General features: G+C 44.8%; 1 protein-coding gene across 2 annotated transcripts in view; it reads left to right on the top strand.

Moving 5' to 3' along the window:
* Nucleotides 1-340: 340 nt before the first annotated feature.
* Nucleotides 341-19,455, top strand: part of LOC140394069 (uncharacterized) — a 405,190-nt gene continuing 386,075 nt past the window's right edge. The window contains exons 1-5 of one of the 2 annotated variants that reach the window (XM_072480880.1): nt 341-368; nt 9,125-9,228; nt 10,278-10,309; nt 11,738-11,759; nt 11,858-11,885. In XM_072480880.1, the coding sequence (XP_072336981.1) occupies nt 9,165-9,228; nt 10,278-10,309; nt 11,738-11,759; nt 11,858-11,885 (146 nt within the window). In that variant the 5' untranslated portion in view covers nt 341-368; nt 9,125-9,164. Of the gene's footprint in view, nt 369-8,759; nt 8,822-9,124; nt 9,229-10,277; nt 10,310-11,737; nt 11,760-11,857; nt 11,886-19,455 lie in introns of those variants that run through there. The other variant, XM_072480881.1, reaches the window with a different exon arrangement.

The following is a 19,455-nucleotide window of genomic DNA, read 5'->3' as shown; positions in this document are numbered from 1 at the left end:
GCTTCAATTGGAAAAGTGCTCAGTTTGAATGTAAATAAACGAATAAAATCTTTAACGCCAAATGTACTGGCTGGCATTTTGACTTTAAAATGTCCCTCCAGTGCAACATGAGTAAACGGGTAGTCGCGGCCAGTCAGCCAATGATGGAATTTCTCGTGGTGAAATAGTTAAATATTGTTTAAGGTATACGAAGCTGTAGTGCGTTTTGGAAGGGTTCGGTCTAGCGATACAAACTCAAATTCCTTTTCTTTTGTTTCACTCCGGACAACTTTTTGTTTGACGTTACATAACCCCACCCAATTGGAAATGAAACTGCTCGTTTTCCTTGTCTGATCATTGTCTGCATAAGCCTCTCAGGTAGGAGGAAGGTAAGTCCACGCAGTATCATTGTACGAGTCATTTATGATATTTTACCTGCTTGTTCCTATTCTATAAGGTTTCATTTGAAAATAAATAGTTATAAGGAATAAACCGTGAAGTTCGGATTCACAGTTTATTTATGGCATAGAGTGTATATGATGTGTAAAGTAAGAAAAGATCATGTTTTACGAATTATTTTGTGACCAAGAAATTTTGGGGTGTTTGCAAAATCCTAAACGTGTTTGCGAAGTATGAGTTCATGATTTGTCCACAAACAACAGATTAAATAATGGAAATAAAAGGTCGTATTTTATAGCTGGAATTATGCCTGAAGTTTATAATTCGAACATATTGAAAGGTGTAGTGCAGCTGAAATGTATAGATGGAATGTACTGAAAGGTCTGGCTGTGTTTACTTAGAATATACTGAAAGGGATGCTGAGATTTATAGATTTAATATACTGAATGGTAAAATTGAGATTGAGTTAGAATATGAAAAGATAAGACAACCTTAACTTCAATATAAAGAGCATCCCCCCCCCCCCCACCCCCAACGGTAATCTTAAAGTAACATGGAATCTCATCCAACCCCCTCTTCAAACTGCCTGCAATATTCCCAACCCCAATGCTAAAGCCTCCCTTAATTCTTTGGACTATTAAAATTCCCTCAACTCTAATCTTAAAGCAACCTATTTCTACATAACAATGTTAAAATAACCTGCAATTTCCTTTGCTCTAACTGAAAACCAGACTGCAATTCCTCCAAATTCTAACCATAAAGCCATGAACACACCTCAAAGCAAGCCCCTCCCGATTCTAATTTTGAAATAATCTGTAATACCCCTAAATCCTACCTTAGAACATAGCTATATTTTCCATTCGCCCTGGTTTCAAACAAAGCTGCAATAACCGCTAATTTATAAACAACGTGTCTGTTTCCCACAGTAGTCCTACTGTAAGATTACAGGTTCCACTAACCCCAGCTAGCGAGAAGGCTGGTTTGAAATAGGAGCTTGGAGGGGGAAAAAAAGAAAGTTCAAGAATTCAACTGAGCCTTTTATAGGGTCAATCCTGTCAAATAATACTGTGTAGGGTGAGGGCACCTGCCTTCACTATCAAGTTGCTCTCCTTTCAGAATTCTATTATGATAAATACCTTGAACTGCTACTTTTAGTTACGCAAGTGCTACTTACAAATTTGCATCTGTAAGAGTGGTTTGGATTTACCTAAATTCTTAAGAGGTGTTTCAAGTGTGATGAGTATTGGAGCTTTCATAGCAGGGGAGTATTGTCCGGTATCCTGGCCAATATTTATTCCTCAACCAATATTGAGGGGCAGCAGGGATAAGTTAAATGTAAATACTTAATTTAACTGGCCTATAATTTAAAACCAATTAAGTGATCCATTAAGAAAATGACTAAATTGGTTAAATACATAAACTTTAATTAAATAAATAAAACAAGGATTTCTGTATAGACATGTAACACTCCATGGACAATCTGGAAAACTACATCTGCAGTTAATGCCTGCAACTTAAGGAACTGCAGTTTAGGGTTGTTGAGTTGAAGTTCAAGGTGCAGACATTGTGGGAATTGTGCAGAATTATCTGAATGCGATAATCCAAGGGGCAGTCAAACTCTTTAGGTTAGGTAGTAGTAGGAGTCTGGTTAGTGGTCAAAGACAGATTGATATGTTTCTAAGTTAGGCAGGTAAGGAACCCCAGATGTTACTACTGGAAGAGCTTCTGTCTTTACCTTTATCCAACAGGTATAAGGTTCATGCTGCCTTTGTGGATGGGGACAATGACTGCAAGGTGTATGAGCAAATTATCCAATTAACTGTGACACAGGAGGCCTTAAAGTAGGAGAGTTAAAAGGAATGTGGTCGCTATAGGGAACAATATAGTCAGGAGGATAAATACTGTTCTCAGTAACAGGGACAACTGGGAGTTTTGCAGCTGACTTCAGTGCCTGGGTCCAATTGCAGCAGGAAAAAGTTTGAAGTGGGAGGGGGTACATTCATGGAGGCACCAAAACCATAAGTAGAATTAGGAAATTAAGTTCTGTGAAGTGAGTTTGAAATTAAAATGCAGAGCCCCATAAGTAATCATCGCTGGATTGTTACCTGAGCCAAGCACAAATTGGCACAGGGCCAAACAAATTAGAAAGTTAAATGCTTGGCTGAAACAATGGTGTGGAAGGCAGGGGTCTCGATTCGTGAAAGGTTGGCACCTGCATTGAGCAAAGAAGAAACCTTTCTATTGAGGCGGACTTAATTTAAAGTGAGCTGGGACCAGTGTTCTGGCAAATCGAATAGCCGGGGTGTTGATTGAACATTAAAATGTGGATGAGAGGCTTAAGGAAATTCAAAAACAGTAAAAGAGATGCCAAGAATGTAGAGCTGGGTAGTGGTATGGGCACAACAGGCAGAGTGGATCAGGAAGGATCAGAACTTCACAAACATAATGGGTCATTACTAACAAGTGACAGCTGGTAAAAACAGAAAAATGTTACAGCTAATGCATTATTTCTGAATCCGTGAAACATTCACAACAAAATAGATGAATTAGTAGCACAAACAGAAACAAAGGGATTTGATTTGATGGTCATTACAGAGATGTGGGATGGAATTTAATTGAATCTGCCAGAGTGGGCAAAGGGTGGTGGAAGGAGCTGAGAATGTCGTACTGGAATACATTCATTGGATTGCCTGCATTGGGAAAACTGTCCCCAACTACGTTGGGACTGGATGGCCCGATGCAGAAATCTTGCCCGTTGGTGGTGGGATGCCACTTAAGTTCACTAATGAGCTGCCTGACATTGAAATTCGGTGATTGCTCCGGGATAAAATGTATGGCTTGTCAGTGCGTCCATAAGGCTGCCTAGCAAACATTCTTGGGGTTTTGTGCAGCCGTGCAGGGTGCAATTCTCATGGATAGACATTCAGTACCCAATAAAGGAACCTGAAACCAGGATGGTGGTCATTTAGAGTTACCAGCCTGCCTTTGCTTCGGGTCTCCCTGCTCTTCCCTCTGGTGATCTCACTCTACAACTGCATTCCTCCCCACTTATCTATGTTCTAAGATCCAGCGGTGATCCTCAGCCTGGCTTTGGAGTATTTCTGGCAGCTGTCACTGCTCATAGTGGCATTGCTGGCTATGAGAATGGCCAGCTCTTGAGGGGGCAAAATCTTTGTCCCTGGGGTCCTTAATCCCGTGGACTGAGTACATTTACATCATGTCAGACCTGCACAGAAAAGTAATGGGGATTTTACTGGTTCCGCAACTGATAACATGCAAGAGATTATGAGCCCAATCTAACCAAATGGGAACAGAGTACCATAGTGAGCGTGTTTAGCCACCCCGCTATCTACTGTCCACCTGGTAAGATACGGGGCCTCAGCGGGGACTACTTGCCCAACGCTGCACTCAGCCCCGTTTTCTGCAGCTAGAGATCAGGATCCCTTTTTAAAATGGCGACCCGATCTCTCAAACCCGCCCCAGTCCCAACTTACTATAAGGCGGTCCTCGAGCCACCCCACAACCCCCCTCACCCACACAAGCATGGAAAATGCCGGCTTGGCACTGCCAGCCTGGCACACTAGCCGTGCCCCTGCCAGGTGGCAGTACCATCTGGGCACCTTGGCAGTGCCAGGCTGGCATGCAAGTGGCACTCCCAGGGTGCCAGGCTGGCTGTACCAGGGTGCCACCCTGCCCAGAGGGCCAGCACCTAGGGACCTGCAATTCCCAGAGACCAAAAGAGAAAATGCTGGAAAATCTCAGCAGGTCTGGCAGCATCTGTAGGGAGGAAAAAGAGCTAACGTTGCGAGTCCAAATGACCCTTTGTTGAGTCATCTGGACTCGAAACATTAGCTCTTTTCTCTCCTTACAGATGCTGCCAGACCTGCTGAGATTTTCCAGTGTTTTCTCTTTTGGTTTCAGATTCCAGCATCTGCAGTAATTTGCTTTTGTCCAAATCCCGGAGACCCCCACGAGTGCCATTCCGTCTCGTCCCCGTTTGTAGAAAGCAGCACTGAACACTCGCCCGAGATCTCCAAGGCGAAGGGGATAGATCCTAATGCCTTTCCTCAGGGAACTGCATATGACGATGAGACTAGCTGACTCGCTCTAATATGCAGAATTGCCAAAAAGTGATCCCACTCACAATGGATGGGCTTCACATTGTGATATCTCGCAAGATCGCGTTAGATCAGGTAAGGCAAAGTGAGCTGGGTAAATCCTGGGAGCAGGGTCTTCTGTCATTTACTGGCCATGTTGCACCGTGGCGCACTGCTTGCCGGGAGCAGCTCGGCCGGTAGATGGTGCTGTATAGCACAACATTGGGGTCCATGAGATTTGGGGCAATATATTATCATGAATTGAGGATTGGCTAACAGACAGAAACTAGAATGGGGGTAAAAGGTAGATTGTACAGTGAAGCACTGAAAGGATCAGTGCTTGAGTCAGTAATTTACAATCTCTAAATCAATGATTTATATGAAGATGTAATGTGTCCATGTTTACTGACAATGTAAAGTTAGTAGAAAAGGCAAGTTGTGAGAACACAAAGAGACTGGGAGAGGATTATAGACAGGTTAAGTTAGTGGACATGAAGGTAACAGATGGAATATAATGTGGAGGAAGGTGAAATTATCCACTTTTATATGAGAAATAAAAAAGCAGAATATTTTTTTAATGTGTATGGTCTGGGAAATGTTGGCTTTCAGAGGAACTGAGTATCTTCATACATGAATCACACAAAGTTACTTGTAGCTACAGCAAGCAATTAGAAAGGAAATGGTATCATAGAATTTACAGTGCAGAAGGAGGCCATTCGACCCATCGAGTCTGCACCGGCTCTTGGAAAGAGCACCCTACCCAATGTCAACACCTCCACCCTATCCCCATAACCCAGTAACCCCACCCAACACTAAGGGCAATTTTGGACACTAAGGGCAATTTATCATGGCCAATCCACCTAACCTGCACATCTTTGGACTGTGGGAGGAAACCGGAGCACCCGGAGGAAGCCCACGCACACACGGGGAGGATGTGCAGACTCCGCACAGACAGTGACCCAAGCCGGGATCGAACCTGGGATCCTGGAGCTGTGAAGCAATTGTGCTAACCACAATGCTGCCCTGTAATGTAATTTTTTTAAACTGCAATTATATATAGCTTTGAGCAGACTCCACTTTGAGTACTGTGTATAGTTTTGGTCTCCTTGCTTAAAGGAAGGGGAAATTTGCCTTATACAGGATAACGTAAAGATTAATTAGTCTGATTTCTGCAATTATCTAATGAAGAGAGATTAAGGGCCCTATTTTCGCCATGACAGACAGCCTCTCCGTTGTGACAAAAATAGTGGAATGGCCGACTAGTGGAATCCCAGATCTGAACACAGCACTTGCCAATTTCACGGGGACCGGCATGTGGTGGGGCACATTTCACACTTGCGCATTTTACGGAGACAGCTGGCCACTTAAATCAGCAACTGCTTCCTGTTTAGTCTGATTTGGTGGCCCAAAGTGTGGAATCTGAAGTGCGCAAAGTATATCTGATAAGAGCAGATCTAAACTTGATGTAATCCTTTGGATAGTCAAGAGGTAGAAACATTTCTAAAAAAATGTATTCACTGTCCAGGTGTGGCACAAACAAATTCCAACAGTCTTACTTCAACTCAAGGCAATAGAAGGGTGGGGCTCCTTTTTTTATTCACTGGATGTAGATTTCGCTGGCTGGGCCAGCATTATTGCACATCCCTAAATGCTTTTCAGCTGAGTGGCATGCTAGGTTATATAAATGTGGGCCAGGCATAACGGCACCTGGGGTGGGGCCTCCCAGTGTATCGGAGGCCATAGTGTGGTTGGGCTCTGAGTAGGAAAGGCAGCCTCGCACTCCCGCTGCCACCTGGACACCTTGGCACTGCCAGCCTGGCACCTGGGTATTTGTAAGTGTCTGGGTGGCACTGACAGGCTGGCAGGGACACTGCCAGAGTGCCATGCTGGCAGTGCCAAGGTGCCTGGGCACTGCGAGGGGTCGGTCAGGAGTGCCCTGACCTTGTGAGGGGTGGCTCAAGCACCCCCTAAAAAGTAAGCGGAGGCATTGGAGAGGGGAGGGGGGGGGTTCCAGAGGCCATGGTGGGTGGTCCAAAAATTGGGGAGATCGAGGCGGCATTTAAAAATGACACCCCGAGCTGAGCTTGTCAATGCAGGGAGTGAGGCATGTGCTCCTCGGCAGTGCATTCCTTTCTGAGGCCAAGATAAAACAGAGTCCTGTTTGATAGTGGGGCTGTTCAGTACCGAGAAACACCCTGTTGAACATACCCAAAAAGGGACTCTGTTTTTCCCCCGTTAAATTGTGCCCAATGTCTCTAATTATTTACTCCCCAGTGAACCTTCTTTCCATGAACAAAATTCCATCAGCCCATCATGCTCTAATTATCTCTTTTGTAGCCACAAAGCGTGGCTCTCTTTCAAATCAGGATTTTTAAAAACATCACTGCAGCAGTCACATACTAACCCAGCTTTTAATCCTTACTGCACCAAATACATACAGATGTCTATCTTTGTAGTTTATGCAAAATTGGCTAGAATGCACTCAGTTCCTTCATCCAAATCAGCTACATTGATTGTGAATAGGTGAGGACTAGTGCAGAAAATGACACATTTATCTCGACTCAATTTCTTGTTCATTAGACAATCCTCAATGTATTAATTGCCACAACATCATAAGCTCTTGTGTAGTCACTTTTTACGTGGCACCTTATTGAATGACTTTTGGAAATCCAAATATATTGCAACTATTCATAGAATCCCTACAGTGCAGAAGGAGGCCATTTGGCCCATCGAGTGCGCACCTGACCCTCTGAAGGAGCACCCTACCTCGGCTCACGTCACCACCCTATCCCCGAAACCCCACTTAACCTTTTGAACACTAAAGGTCAATTTAGCACGGCTAATCCACCTAACCTGCACGTCTTTAGACCATGGGAGGAAAGCAAAGCACCTGGAGGAAGCCCACACAGACATGGGGAGAATGTACAAACTCCACAGTCACCCAACGTGGGATTGAACCCGGGTCCCTGGCACTGTAAGGCAGCAGTGCTAACCACTGTCACCATGCCATCCTGTATGGTTTCTCTTTTATTCACTCTTTGTTACATCCTTAAAGAACACTTAATAAATCTGTCAAAACACGATATCCCTTTTACAAAACTATGTGGACTCTGCCTGAATGCATTATGTTTATTAAATATCCTGCTTCTATTTCCTTATTCCAGCATTTTCCAATGACAGATGTTGGACTAACTGGCCTATAGTTTCCTGCTTTCTGAATCCCTCTTTTCTTGAATTGAGTTGCTCAATTTGTGGTTTCCAGTCAGCTGGACCCTTTCCAGAACCATGAAATTGTGGAAAATTACACCCAATCCTCATTATCGTCCATTATCTCTGTAGTCACTTCTGTTAAGACCTTAGGATGCAAGCCATCAGGTCCAGGGAACTTGAGTCTTCAGTCCCATTAATGTTCCCGAGTACTTTACCCAACCTATCCTGAATGGGAATTGCGCCACATACTGTAAAGATGAGAGGGTTCCTGAGGTGAGTTTTGTCATTGATGATAAGGCCATCATGCGTGTGGTGAGAATAAACTGGTGATCCTGACTTTCTTTCCTGACACCATTGTGAAAAACACTATAATGTAAGCAACCAAGACTAGAATAGGGGTACTTATCTCTTTTTGTGCCTGCCAGTTTCCTTGCATTGTGGAACTGGTGCATAATTTTTATCCATAAATTATGATGAAATACATCATGTAAGCCCCACCATTTGTATTATAGCAACATCTGCCAAGACAGGGAGCATTTAAATTTGAAAGTGCAGGATCCGAGTCATAAATTGCTTGACAGAAACCGGCCCATTTGAAAATGGGAAACTTCTTGGAGTAGTAATCTGTCTTAGGCCTCAACTGAACTGAATGTATAACATGCAGTAAATACAATGTCATCCAAGATGCAGCATGTTGTATATTCAGTTCTGTTTTTTTAATAAATTTAGAATAACCAATTAATTTTTTCTAATTAAGGGACAATTTAGCATGGCCAATCCACCCAGCATGCACATCTTTGGGTTGTGGGGGTGAAACCCTCGCAAACACGGGGAGAATGTGCAAACTCCACACGGACAGTGACCCAAAGCTGGGATCGAACCTGGGACCTCGGCGCCGTGGTTATCCACTGCGCCATCTTGCTGGCCCCGCAAGATGAATTTCTACCCCTTGAAAATTAATTAAGTGGCACAACTGTATCTTATCCTGTAACAGGACATCACAATACGGTGTTTTACCAAGAAACTGCAATGAGAAGCTGTCTCAAGGTGCAGCAGCAAACAGCTGCCCCAAGAATATAGATACATAAAAATGCAACGGAACAGAGAGCCCAGGACTGAAGAAACAGTTTAAGCAGGTGATACAGTTGAGCATTTTAGTTCGATGTCGGTTTTTGGAACAATCACTCAACTAGATTCTTATGTTTAACAGCTTAGGATTTTTTACTTTGTTAAAGGGGTTCCATAAATATATTGTTGCTGTGATCAATGTTGCTTGATAAATAACATCCCTATCGCACAGTGTCCCATTCTTTATAATATAGTGAGCCAAAAAACCCGACTAGATCTCTTACATTTTTGAAAAGGTTTTCATTTGTATATTCTTACAATTGTTCTGGGATCCTCTATATCATCTGAATGGTATTCAATTTCTTTTTCAGGATGGACAACTGAATTTGATTTGGAAAACGTTTCTCAACAATGTGGCTGAATATGGTATTTCAATGGCCTTGGCCTTGGACTCTCATTGTCAGCATCACGTTTGGTAAGTGTATGTTCTCAGACAGTGGTGTTAGAAAACACAATGCAACCGTAGCTGGAAAACAATATTTTTTATGAGTCCAGAATAACACAGACCACTATTTTTCCAAGAGCATAAATAATATTCTATTGTAAAGGGGTTCTGATCTACAGCCACTTTTTAAAAATTGATATGCATTCTCTTAACAAAGGCACAATCATGAGGATTGGTTCCAGTAATCTTTTGATTATATACCTTTTTCAATATTTTACCTCTTCGATCATTGTTTTATTTCGTTATTGCTTTTGGCTGATGATGAATGTGATACAGATGAGCATTGAAAATCTTGAATGGTAAATTACGAATACATCTTCCTGTCTTCCACACAGCATATGTACTCAAATGTAGCGTGGCCACACACATAAGGGTGTTAGGTCTAGAACAATTCATAGGGCAAAAAATTGTCTTCAGTTCATATTTCCCAGGAACCAATCAAAAGACAACTTATTGCTTTTAATTTACCTCAGCATCTTTCAATACAAATTCCTATTGCACCTTTGGTCACTGAACCATCCTGTAGAAGGCAAACAGCCCAATAATGGTTCTAGAGAAGATAGCAATACAAAGTAAGAGACTGTTTCTGGTCCTCTGTATAGTTGGCCTCCTAACACTTTCGCACTTTGGGTGGCCAGAAGAGCCCCTGGAGTCAGACTGTGGCAAATCAGTGCAGCATAGGTAGGACACCATTTGCTCATTTAGGTTTCACATTGGTGGTACGTGTGTAGCCAAAGGTGTTGCAGTCTAGTTGGTTCCACCAAACCAACAGAACTGCTAAAGCACCAGCTATGATCTCGCACACTTCCTCCAGGGCCTGCCTTTCTTGGGTCCAAAGGGTGGTCAGTCCAGTCGACATTATGGTGGGTTAGAGATAATGAGTTTCTCCAATGCTTAAAATACAGGGAAGAAAAATCTAACCTTCACAGTCAAATTCAGTAAGATGTGTTGTATTTGTGAGAAGGTCATGTTCCAGGGGATTTTCTTTTAACAACATATTTCTGGCATCTTTTTTCTAGCTTGTTTGGTGACACCTGTGAATACCCAAGAGGTAAGTCAGGAGTGCAAAAAATGTTCGCAAATTTGACCTGCCCTGTGTTTAAACTATTCTGCGTGAAACTTCCATCGGTTTCTCCCAATCTTTTGCTCTAAATTGGTGGAACATTGGCTGAAAGGTGGGGAAAATAGCATAAAATGTTGGGAACAGCTGTTTAACACCATTACTCTGGGTTTCTGCTGATCTCTTCCTGGCAGGACCCGATAGGTCAAATGGCCTACTTCTGCTCATACACCTTATGGTCTTCCTGAAGTAACAGTGAGAGCTTGAGAGAGACCTGGCGTACAAATATGGAACTTGCACTTAATTGATGGCTTTCAGTCCTTATGATGTGATAACCAGTGAATTACCTTTCCCGGTATAACATTTTGTTACTGTTGTTTTATAGACAAACATGCAGCGAATTTGCACACAGCAAGGCCAATACACATCAGTGAGATAAATGACCTGTTTTTATGATTAATGATGAATGTTGGCCAGGGCACTGGGGGGAGGGGGGTGCTCCTCTTTAGACGGTAGCATGGGGTCATTTTGCATTCACTCATTGCAGGTAGGCAGGGTCTCAGTTTAGCATCTCATTCAAAAGACGGCACCTCCAACAGAGCAGCACCCCACTTGATACTGCACTGGAGCATCAGCCTAGATTATCTGCTCAAGTCCTGCAGTGGGCCTTGAACCCACAACCGTCTGATCTAAAAGTTTGTGTCCTATTACCAAGCCATGCTGGCACCTGATGGGAGAGCAGCAGAGAAATTGAGACCAATGCAAGGACATTGGAGCCTGTTTCTTGTGACTTTCTTTGAAGCTACTTGAATTGCTTCCTGGGAAACCAATGCAGCAATAACCCCACTTTCCTTTTATCAATGTCTTTCTGTAGCATTTGATATTCCCATTGTATAAAGGGTATTTGGTTAACATTACAGCCACTTAAAACACTCCAACAATTGATGATCTCTGATTAGACCATGTAGTTTTTAGCTATCTTTTAATTATAGAAAAGACAATAACATACCTCAGACTGTCAGTCCTGCAGTCTTTCACCAAGTCTGCAGTAGCTACAGCCAGTATATTACTCTTTTCCGAGGCACTAGATGCTGGGAAACATGAAACCTATTTATTTGTACCTTATATTTTGTATATGTTAAATTTTTTTAATGAAATGCAATGTCAAGTCACTTTGGTTACAGTTGTGACACATACTTCAATTGTTCTCCACTAGGGCCCTTATGTAAGAAAACATTTTTATTGTTGCTTGACTGACATAGATTATTTTCCATATGAATTTACTATTTTCTATATTGTACATACTTCGAATAAATGTTTGAAAATCTCAAAAAAGAGAGAGACCTGGCGAAAATCTCGGCATCATATATCTAAACTTACAGACACAATTTATTAAAATATTTTCTTTTTCTTTCTTAGTGCAATGGCACTTTTACTGATGGTAAGTCGGAGCAACTTGTATACAATTTATAAAAATTAATTCAGTTTCAGGGATTTGTACAATTTGTAATGACTAATTCTTTCTTTTATACATTACAGAGCGGGGCATATGTGAAGGCAATAATAGGTATGTGGAAATCTGAGGTATTGTAACTTTAATTGCTCTTAAAGGTGCTGTGCCTCATGGTTACTTTGTTTACATTGTCCCTTGATAGAATACAGTTGATCCGGTTGTAATACCTCCCCAAAATAACCATTCTTTAAGCCTGAGACTAGAGAGGCAGGCCATGATTTTAACTCCCCATGTCCGGCGGAAACCAGACATCTTGGCCTCCTGTAGGAGTCTCCAGCATCACAGATACCATTCTTCAGCCAATTCAATTCACTCCCAAGAGATATCAAGAACGGCTGAAAGCACTGGTTCCTGCAAAGGCTATGGTCCCTGTCAACACCTGGAAATAATAATGAAATTTCCCCCGACAAGCTGTTCCAGAACAGTTACAATACTGGCATCTCTTCAGCAATGTGGAAAATTATACAGGTATGTCCTGTACACAAAAAGCAGGAAAAATCCAACACAAACATTACCACCCCATCAATCTACTCTCAATCATCAGTAAAGTGATGGAAGAGGTCACGTACAATCCTTTCAAGCGGCACATGCTCACCAATAACCTCTTCACTGACACTCAGTTTGGGTTCCACCAGGGCCATTCAGCTGCTGACCTCATTACAGCCTCGGTTCAAACATAGACAAAAGATCTGGGCCGGGATTCTCCGAGCCCGTGGAAGCTCGGAGAATCGGTGTTCACCCCGAGACGGCCCGCAACGCCGGTCCGATGCTGGGACGCGATACTTCCAAGCGGCCAAAAATGCGCTAGCAAGGCTGACGGCGCGCCACCCAAAGAATCACCAGAGTTGGCCCAAGCTGCAATTGTCCAGGCCCCTAGTGATACTGTGGCCATGGGCCAAAGTCCCGCCGGCGTTGTTCAAACATGGTTTGAAAAAGCGTCAACCAGGCGTGCTGGTTGATGCTGCGGCTGGAGGAGGTAGGGGTCGGCGTGGGGAGGGCCTGGCACGGTGAGCCGGCACGGCCGTGGCTGTGGGGGAGCACAGGCAGACGCTGCGGCCGGAGGAGGTGGAAGTCAGCACGGGGGGGGGGGGGGTGGACGACCCTGGGACGGCATGGCCGTGGCTGCGGTAGTGGGGGGCGGAGAGAGGTCCCCCAGGGTCGGGGGGGCGGGGTGACAGGGGCCGCAGACAGATGCTGCGGCCGGGCAGAGCCCGCCATGGCAGGGTGGAGCCAATGCCACGTACGCCATGACGCGGCCACGCAGATGGGCACCCACCCCGGTCGCTGGCTCAGCTCAGGCATCCCAGGCGTCTGCACCCCCTCCGGTTTTGTCCCGCTCTCGCCAGTTATGTGCGCTCTTTTCCGGGGGGGGGGGGGGGGGGGGGGGGGGGGGGGCGTGGGGGGGGGGGGGGTTGCATTGTTAGGTGGTCCGATGCATGCAGCCCGGCAGTTGGGTCTATGTTGGCATGGGTGCACAGCGCACCCGGCCAAAGCAACTGGCATGGGTGGGTGCAGCCATGAGGGTTACGGCTGGGGTTCTACCGTCCCCCTGGGGGTTGTTAGGGTGCACAGTGCTGGGTACTCACTCGAGCTGCCCCGAGTAGGTTGTTGAGTTTCTTCCGGCACTGCTCTCCTGTCCTGGGTGTTACTCCGACTGCGCTGACGGCCTCGCCCACCTCGCTCCACATACTCTGGGTGATGTTTGGCTGCGACCCTCTGGCCCGGTCCGCGGTACAGGCACCGCCTTCTTTCCTCGAGGGCGTCCAGTAGCGGCTCCAAATCACGACCCATGAACCGCGGCACTGCTCGGCGGGGCGCCATCTTGATCCATCGGCTGTGTGTCGTGGTTGCGTCTATTTGTGTGCACTATGGACGCAGCGCCATGTCTGGAGTCCCGCTCCCGGGTTTCCTGCTGCACCCATGCTGGCCCCTTGTGGCATGCAGAATCACTGGGCCAAGAGGCCCGTTGATGCCGGCGTGAAGCACTCCGGTGTTTACGCTGCCGTCAACACTTAGCTGCGGTATTGGAGAATCCTGGCCCTGCACTCCAGAGGTGAGGTGAAAGTGACTGCCTTTGACATCAAGGCATCATTTGACAGAGTATTGCATCAAAGAGCTTAGCAAACTGGAGTCAGTTGTAATCAGGGGGAAAACTTTCTACTGGTTGGAGTCATCCTGGCACAAAGGAAGATGATTGTGGTTGTTGGAGTTCAATCATCCCAGTTCGAGGACATCACTGCAAGAGTTCCTCAGTATAGTGCCCGAGGCCCAACCATGTTTACTGTTTCATCATGACCTTCTTTCCATAAGGTCAGAAGGGGGGGGATATTTTCTGATGATTGCACATTCGTGATGGCTCAGATGCTGAAACAGTCCATGTCCAAGACCTGGACAATATCCAGGCTTGGGCTGACTAGTGGCAAGTAAATTTGTGCCACAAAAGTGCCAGGCAATGATCATCTCCCACAAGAGAGAATCTAACATTAACATCTCCTGGCATTATCAATCGCTGAATCCTCTACTATCAACATTCTGTGGGTTACCATTGACCAGAAACTGGCTGGACTAGCCGTAGAAATACTGTATTTAAGGAAACCTTATGGGTAATTTCACACATGCTTCCCCTATTCCTCCCTTTGGTTACTTATGGAATACCACCCCTAGAGTCACTGTGGTACACTGTTCCTGGCAGTTCTCAGCTGTGGCATCAGCTGCCATTTCCACTGGGTGGGATCTTGAGCTTATGAAGCCCAAGAGTCAAAGATTCTTCAGGCCTTGACATGAGTGATGGTTTTTGTCATGATATCCACATCAGCATATCATGGTGCAATCACACACACACTGATGGACAGGCAGTTGGACCAACCAGCACACATAACATCGCAGCCAATCACCAGTGAGAGCACACGCACTATAAAACAGGGAACACCACAGTTCCCGCTCATTCTACCAGGAGATAGCTCAGAGCACCGAGCTCACAGCGTGCTACTCAGACATAGACCATGTGCTGAGTGCCTCACTAAGATAGTGATAGGGCTGGGTCCACAGGTTAGCTGGTGAAGCATGTACCCAATCCAGTAGCTAGTTGTTACAGTGGTTTAGACAATTAAACAGAGTTGTACCATCTACAGCCGTGTTGGATCATTTGTACATCAGAACACCCAACACGACAGTTTTGTGCCCAGGACTCTGCACACCCAGAGTTAAAATTCTGCCCGGAGTTAAAATTCAGCCCTGAAGGTTTGTCAGGGAAGCAAAATCACCGCCGAGGACCCCACAGTCAGGTTTTAACTCTGGACTTGCATTTCTGCATGTGCCGACCAGACAAATGCACTTTCCAGTGGTGATGTTGGAGGGCAGTCACTGGATATTCTTTGGCTCTGGAAACTTGGGGCACAACAAAAAAAATGCAACAAATCAAACAAGAAGCTCTCCTGATGCCATAGCATTTGGTCCTTGCTGACATGCATAACTCAGTTAATGGTCGGTTAAACTCACTTTCCCATCAATTGAAACCTGTTAGTTGTTTTCAAAGTTACAGGGCAAATAATATTTACTAATGAGTTGAGGAAGCCAGTCTGCTAAAATAAAACATATCTTTATGTCACTTGTTGTAAATTTCAGTTAATATGGGTGCAAGATGGAAAATAATGAATGATAACCCCATCTGCACAGCTATGCTATGAGTGTGTGCAGATTCAACATTCAGGTGAACCTGGATTATATAAGTAAATGTGCTAAGAAATGAATGATGAATGCAATTTGACATGGATGACTCACAGTTAATGTAATTTGGAATAGGACAGTAGCACCATGTGTACATGTTGAATGATTATATTTTGAGGTATCCTGGTGGATTGTGTGTTGTAGCATGGCCCAATCTCAGCAGCCTCTGGACTGACCCACCCAACTGATACATAGCCAAAAAGAGCTCAAAATTAAATTAACATGGCAACATTGAAGAAAATCAAATCAAATACTTAATATGGGACTCAGTTGTGATTGAAGATATTCATTGATCTAAGAGACTGAGAAAAATGGGCCTTTCAGGCTAAACATCAAATAGTTGAATATTGGTAAAATGGACCATTCGTTGAAGATATCTAGTCATCATGAAGTTTTAAAAATCCAAATGTTAAAATGAGAGTTACGTTTCGAATGTTAGGCATAATGCAGGACAACATACCTTCAAAAGGTACGAGTGATGTTGGTTAGTAAAGGGAATTTGAAAAAACAACTTGCATTTGTTTTTTAAAAAAAAACATTTTAATGAAGGTATTTTAAATAGACACATAATTACAGAATAATACAGTGCAGAAGAGGCCCTTTGGCCCATCAAGTCTGTCCTAATGTATGAAAAATACCTATCCAATCCCATTTGCCAGCCCTGAATGTTATAGAATATAGAACATAGTACAGTGCAGCACAGTACAGGCCCCTCGGCCCACGCTGTTGTGCTGACCATTTATCCTAATCTGAGATCAACCTTACCTACACCCCATTAATTTACTGCTGTCCATGTGTATGTCCAAGAGTCATGTCCCTAATGACTGACTCCACCACCTCCGCTGGCAGTGCATTCCACACACCCATCACTGTGTAAAGAAACAACTCTGACATTGCCCCCATACCTTCCTCCAATCACCTCATGACAGCCATTTCCGCCCTGGGGAAAAGTCTCTGGCTATCCACTCTATCCATGCTCTCATCACCTTGCACACCTCTATCAATTCACCTCTCTTCCTTCTTCGCTCCAGTGAGAAAAGCCCTAGTTCCCTCAACCTTTCTTCATAAGACATGCCCTCCAGTCCAGGCAGCATCCTGGTAAATCTCCTCTGCACCCTCTCCAAAACATCCACATCCTTCCTATAATGAGACGACCAGAACTGGACACAATATTCCAAGTGTGGGTCGAACCAGGGTTTTATAAAGCTGCAGCAAAACCTTGCGGCTCTTAAACTCAATCCCCCTGTTAACGAAAGCCAACACACCATACGTCTTCTGAACAACCCTATCAACCTGGGTGGCAACTTTGAGGGATCTATGTGCGTGGACCCCAAAATGCCTCTGTTCCTCCACACTTCCAAGAATCCTGCCTTTAACCCTGTTTTCAACAGTAAAATTCGACCTTCCAAAATGAATCACTTCACATTTATCTAGGTTGAATTCCATCTGCCACTTCTCAGCCCAGCTTTGCATCCTGTCAATGTCCTGTTGTAACCTGCAACAGCCCGCAACACTATCTACAACTCCACCAACCTTCCTGTCATAGTCAAACTTACTAACCCACCCTTCCATTTCCTCATCCAAGTCATTTATAAAAACCACAAAGAGCAGAGGTCCCAGAACAGATCCCTGCAGGACACCACTGGTCACCGACCTCAAGGCAGAATACTTTCCATCCACTACCACTTGCTGTCTTCTTTTGGCCAGCCAATTCTGTATCCAGACAGCCAAATTTCCCTGAATCCCATGCCCCCTAACTTTCTGAATGAACCTACCATGGGGAACCTTATCAAATGCCTTACTGAAATCCATATACACCACAGCCCGACCTTCATCAATGTGTCTTGTTACATTCTCAAAGAATTCAATGAGGCTTGACCTGCCCCTCACAAAGCCATGCCGACTATCTTTAATCAAACTACTTTTTTCTCAATAATCATAAATCCTATCTCTCAGAATCCTTTCCAATATTTTGCTCACCACAGACGTAAGACTGACTGGTCTGTAATTCCCAGGGATTTCCCTATTCCTTTTCTTGAACAGGGGAACAGCATTCACCTCCCTCCAATCATCCAGTACTACTCCAGTGGAGAGTGAGGACGCAAAGATCATCGCCAAGGACGCAGGAATCTCCTCCTTCGCTTCCCATAGTAACCGTCAGGCCCTAGGGACTTATCTATCCTGGTGCTTTTCAAAATTTCCAACGCATCCTCCTTCTTAATTTGAGTCTATTAACCTGGTTCACGCTGTTCTCATGAGCAACAAGGTCTCTCTCTCTAGTGAATACTGAAGCAAAATATTCATTTAGGACCTCCTCCCTCCATGACAATGGTAAAGGTCAAGGAGTTGTGGTCACGGTCAACAAAATGCTCTCCCACCGAGACATCTGGCACCTGGCCTGGTTCGTTGCCAAGCACCAAATCCAATATGGCCTCCCCACTAGTCAGCCTATCTATATATTGAGTCAGGAATCCTTCCTGTATACACCTGACAAAATCTGCTCCATCCAAACCATTTGCAGTAAGGAGATTCCAGTCAACATTAGGGAAGTTGAAGTCACCCAGTCTCTAGGCACAAGTTCCCTCCACTATCCCTGATCGTCCCTACTCTCACTCTGATCATCCTCTTATTTCTTAGATGCAGAACGCCTTGGGGTTTTCCGAATCCTTCCTGCCAGGGCTTTTTCATGTCCCCTTCTAGCTCTCCTAAGTCCATTTTTGAGTTCCTTCCTGGCTACCTTGTGACCCTCTAGAGCGGTGCCAGATCCGTGCTTCCTCACCTTACGCAAGCTTCCTTCCTCCTCTTGACTAGAAGCTCCACTTCTCTTGGCATCCAAGGCTCCTTCACTTTACCATTCCTTCCTCGTCTCAGTGGAACAAAACTATCCAGCACTCGCAGCAAGTGCTCCTTAAACAACCCCCACATTACTGGTGTGCATTCCACCGAGAACAACTGTCCCCACTTTGTGCTCCTCAGCTCCTATCTAATAGCAGTATAATTTCCCTTCCCCCAATTAAATACCTTCCCATACTGTCTGTTCCTACCCCTCTCCATGACAATGGTAAAGGTCAAGGAGTTCTGGCCACTGTCACTGAAATGCTCTCCCTCCGAGACATCTGGCACCTGGCCTGGTTCGTTGCCAAGCACCAAATCCAATATGGCCTCCCCCCGATGTCGGCCTATCTATATATTGAGTCAGGAATCCTTCCTGTACACACCTGACAAAATCTGCTTCATCCTAACCATTTGCAGCAAGGAGATTCCAGTCAACATTAGGGAAGTTGAAGTTACCCATGACAACGACTCCGTTACTTCTGCCCCTTTCCAAGATCTGCCGCCCAATCTGTTCCTCTATCTCTCTGCTGCTATTGGGGGGGTCTGCAGAAAACTCCCAATAAGGTGACTGCTCCTTTGTTTCTGACTTCCACCCATACTGACTCAGTAGACAAACCCTCCTCAACTAGCTCCTTTTCTGCAGCTGTGATGCACTCCCTAATTAACAGTGCCACTCCCCCTCCTCTTTTGCCTCTCTCCCTTAAGAAGATGTTTCTTCTTAAAACATCTAAACCCCGGAACATCTAACAACAATTTCTGCTCCTGTGAAATCCATGTCTCCGTAATGGCCACAACATCGTAGTTCCAAGTACTGATCCATGCTCTAAGTTCATCTCCCTTATTCCTGACACTCCTTGCATTGAAACAGACACACTTTAACCCATTCCACTGATTGCAACTTTGCCCTATCAACGGTCTATCCTTGATCACAGACTTGCTGCATACTATTTCTGCCTGTTCAACCGCTACCCTATCCTCTGATCCATAGCTCTGGTTCTCATTCCCCTGCCAACCTAGTTTAAACCCTCCCAAAGAGCTCTAGCAAACCTCCCACCCAGGATAT

The sequence above is a fragment of the Scyliorhinus torazame genome, chromosome 17, assembly GCF_047496885.1.
Source record: "Scyliorhinus torazame isolate Kashiwa2021f chromosome 17, sScyTor2.1, whole genome shotgun sequence".
NCBI lineage: Eukaryota > Metazoa > Chordata > Chondrichthyes > Carcharhiniformes > Scyliorhinidae > Scyliorhinus > Scyliorhinus torazame.
This window is presented reverse-complemented; position numbering and strand designations above follow the sequence as displayed.